General features: G+C 32.3%; 1 protein-coding gene across 1 annotated transcript; it reads right to left on the bottom strand.

Annotated features, from left to right (window-relative positions):
• Positions 1 to 1,371: 1,371 nt before the first annotated feature.
• LOC141648794 (uncharacterized) lies at positions 1,372 to 2,452 on the bottom strand. The gene is made up of 2 exons (XM_074457511.1): positions 2,424 to 2,452; positions 1,372 to 1,930 (listed from the first exon to the last, which is right to left on the bottom strand). Exons 1-2 carry the CDS (start codon positions 2,450 to 2,452, stop codon positions 1,372 to 1,374), a joined length of 588 nt encoding a protein of 195 aa, XP_074313612.1.
• Positions 2,453 to 2,750: the final 298 nt, after the last annotated feature.

Raw genomic sequence — 2,750 nt, 5'->3', positions numbered from 1 at the left:
GTTTATTGGATTCTCCATTTCTTTCTCTCTATTTTATCTCTAATACACACATATTATATTATATATTTCATTTTCATTCATTTACCTTTTTCTACTCAAGTGCATTTACAAACCATCCGATCTATCTAGAATTAGATCCCGACCCTTAAAAAGTAATGGACCTCCATTTCTTTTGAGGAAATAGAGAGGATCCTTACACGTGATGATTGTAGGGTTATTCAGTTGGTTGGTTTAATGGGAATGTTTGAGTGAGTGAAGAATTCAAGGAGTTTATATAGAACTAGTTCAATTTCCCGTGAAAATCACGGAACTTTTCTATCTCGTGATTAATAATTATTTGCCAACGTAATTTTTATTTTTTTTACTATTTTTTATAATGGTTTGATAATCACATCGTTCTTTATTGCTTATGCATCATGTTTATATTATTTTCATTTGTCATTTATAACTAAATGATATCGTTTTTACTCGACATCTAAATGATATTTTTTCTAGTTTACAACTTTATTAAAATGATGATATCATTGATATAGTAAGTAATATCAACCATAGTTATATTTTTTATGTTTGAAAATAATAATTATATTAAAAAATAAAAAATTTATCATTCGTTTTTGCTTAACCGTTGTAACATTTAACCAAATAAAAACAATTTAAATGAGATGGATATAAAGATAAAAAAACATCGATATAATGTAACATTTCTTACTTAAAAAATTCAAAAGTTAAAGATATGTTGCTATTTGATTGTCAAAGTAAGGACAAAATATAAATTTAGTCAATACATATGTAATAGGGTGTTAATATCAACCCTAACCAATTCACTACGCATTATTAATTAATGAATACATTACAAAATAATTTCAAAACATTACATTAATATAAAGAATGTGAGACTAAAAAGTTAAGGCTAAAATTTGGTCAAGCTACAGTTTCATTCACCAAAGTTGGGCATCCTTTCGCCATAATGGATGGTGATATTTGATCATCGATCATCGACAATCGATAATCTCAAGTGTCATCATCAACATCCGACAATATAAAAACGAACAATACGATACAAATGCTTGTCAATTCTTCTCTTTTCCTTCTTATCTCTTCATTTTTTGTTCATTTGACTCCAACTCACCACAAAAGAAAGATATGCAAAGTTTTGAAAATTCAATCAAATAAAAACAAATAGGTAAGCTATATTACTTATCAATTGATCTTATTTTTGATGTGTCTAATTTATATACGATTTTACCCCTATTTTAGCTCGATTTTATTTGATTACTGCACCTTTTTTTTTGCAAAAAATTTATCATTTCATTCATAATATGAAAGAAATTGCAAGAGATTTTTGCAAAGACTATCCACTATACAACAAGATCATAAACTAGCAGCTAGAGTCGAATATTGCTTATGATTAGTCCACATGAGAAGTCGAGTAGAGACAAGAAATTTAACCCTTCTAACAATTTCAGTAACATCCACCTTTCTTCCTCTAAAAAGACGAGTATTTCTCTCATTCCAGAGTTGATAAACTGTAGCTGCCAAAGAAGTACAATACCAGGCCATCCTCCAATTGTGTCTACTCCCAACATTTGCGTGTTCAAGTTCAGTCAGTAAACAAGAACCAGCACGGTGCATACCCATCCACTGTAGAATCTGATGCCAAACATCCTTAGAGAATGAACAATTAAAGAACAAGTGAGCATGATCTTCAAGGGCAAGTTCACAGAGAGAACATCGATTAACCACATAAAACCCTCTACTCTGCAGATTGTCCACTGTGGCCAATTTCTGTTGAGCTGCCAAAGAACAAATAATCTTGTGACTTGGAACAAGGCGAGGATGAGTCAGAGCTGCAGTCCAAGGACCAGCTAAGACAGCACCTCTCAAATAACTATAGGCTGCAGTAACTTTGAATTTACCATGAGAGTACCAGCTGTTAATCAGAGAAGAAGCAGCAGTAATGCCACTAGCTTTGCAGTGCAGATGGCTTTATATGCTGGATCATCCTCCCACCTTTATTAGGGTATTTACGAGCTAATTCTATGTTCTAGGTGTCTTTGCTTGTATTCATTGTATTTTGTAGGAAATGAAGCATTCGATAGCTTTTTCCCATAAAATTTGCAAGCACTAAATTTCACGAGGCTGAAAGAAATAAGACTTGACCATAGAAGGGCGTTTTGGAGAATTCCGAGCAAAGAAATCCCGAGCATGAAGAAATGAACATGAGTTGATGCTAGAAAACAAATGAAGATAAAGCCCAAATAAAGTTCAAAAAATATCAAGTAGAAGTTGGAGCTTAGGATTCCAAAGCGTGGTCTAACTCGAGGAATTAAGGAGCTTAATGACGGAACATAGGATGCCATATGCTAATTAATCAAGGATTAATAGCAATTGACCGAGAGACATGCGTCCCCGATCGGGGTTACCTTCCCCTATGATTTTTACGTTTCACCATTTATTCCTATATAAAGGTTGCTTAATCCGTCATTAGGGATCATCTTTCATACACTCTTCATACTCTTAAGCACACAAATTCTCTTGGTTTTCAGAATTAGTTTACATTTCCATTAAGCATTTCTTTGTTATAAACAATTTACTTCAAGCATTTGTTCTTTATAATTCAAGCATTTTATTCAAGTTATTTTGGTTTATCATTTGAGTTCTCCTTGTTCAAGTTCTATTTCTCGTGTGACGGTAATTTCATAACTAGTTTTACTTCGTTAATTCATTCGTCATTTCCTTTATCATATAGT

Source organism: Silene latifolia, chromosome 3 (assembly GCF_048544455.1).
Source record: "Silene latifolia isolate original U9 population chromosome 3, ASM4854445v1, whole genome shotgun sequence".
In the NCBI taxonomy this organism is placed as follows: Eukaryota; Viridiplantae; Streptophyta; class Magnoliopsida; order Caryophyllales; family Caryophyllaceae; genus Silene; species Silene latifolia.
Note: the sequence above shows the minus strand (reverse complement) of the source record. Positions and strands in the feature narration are given on the sequence as shown.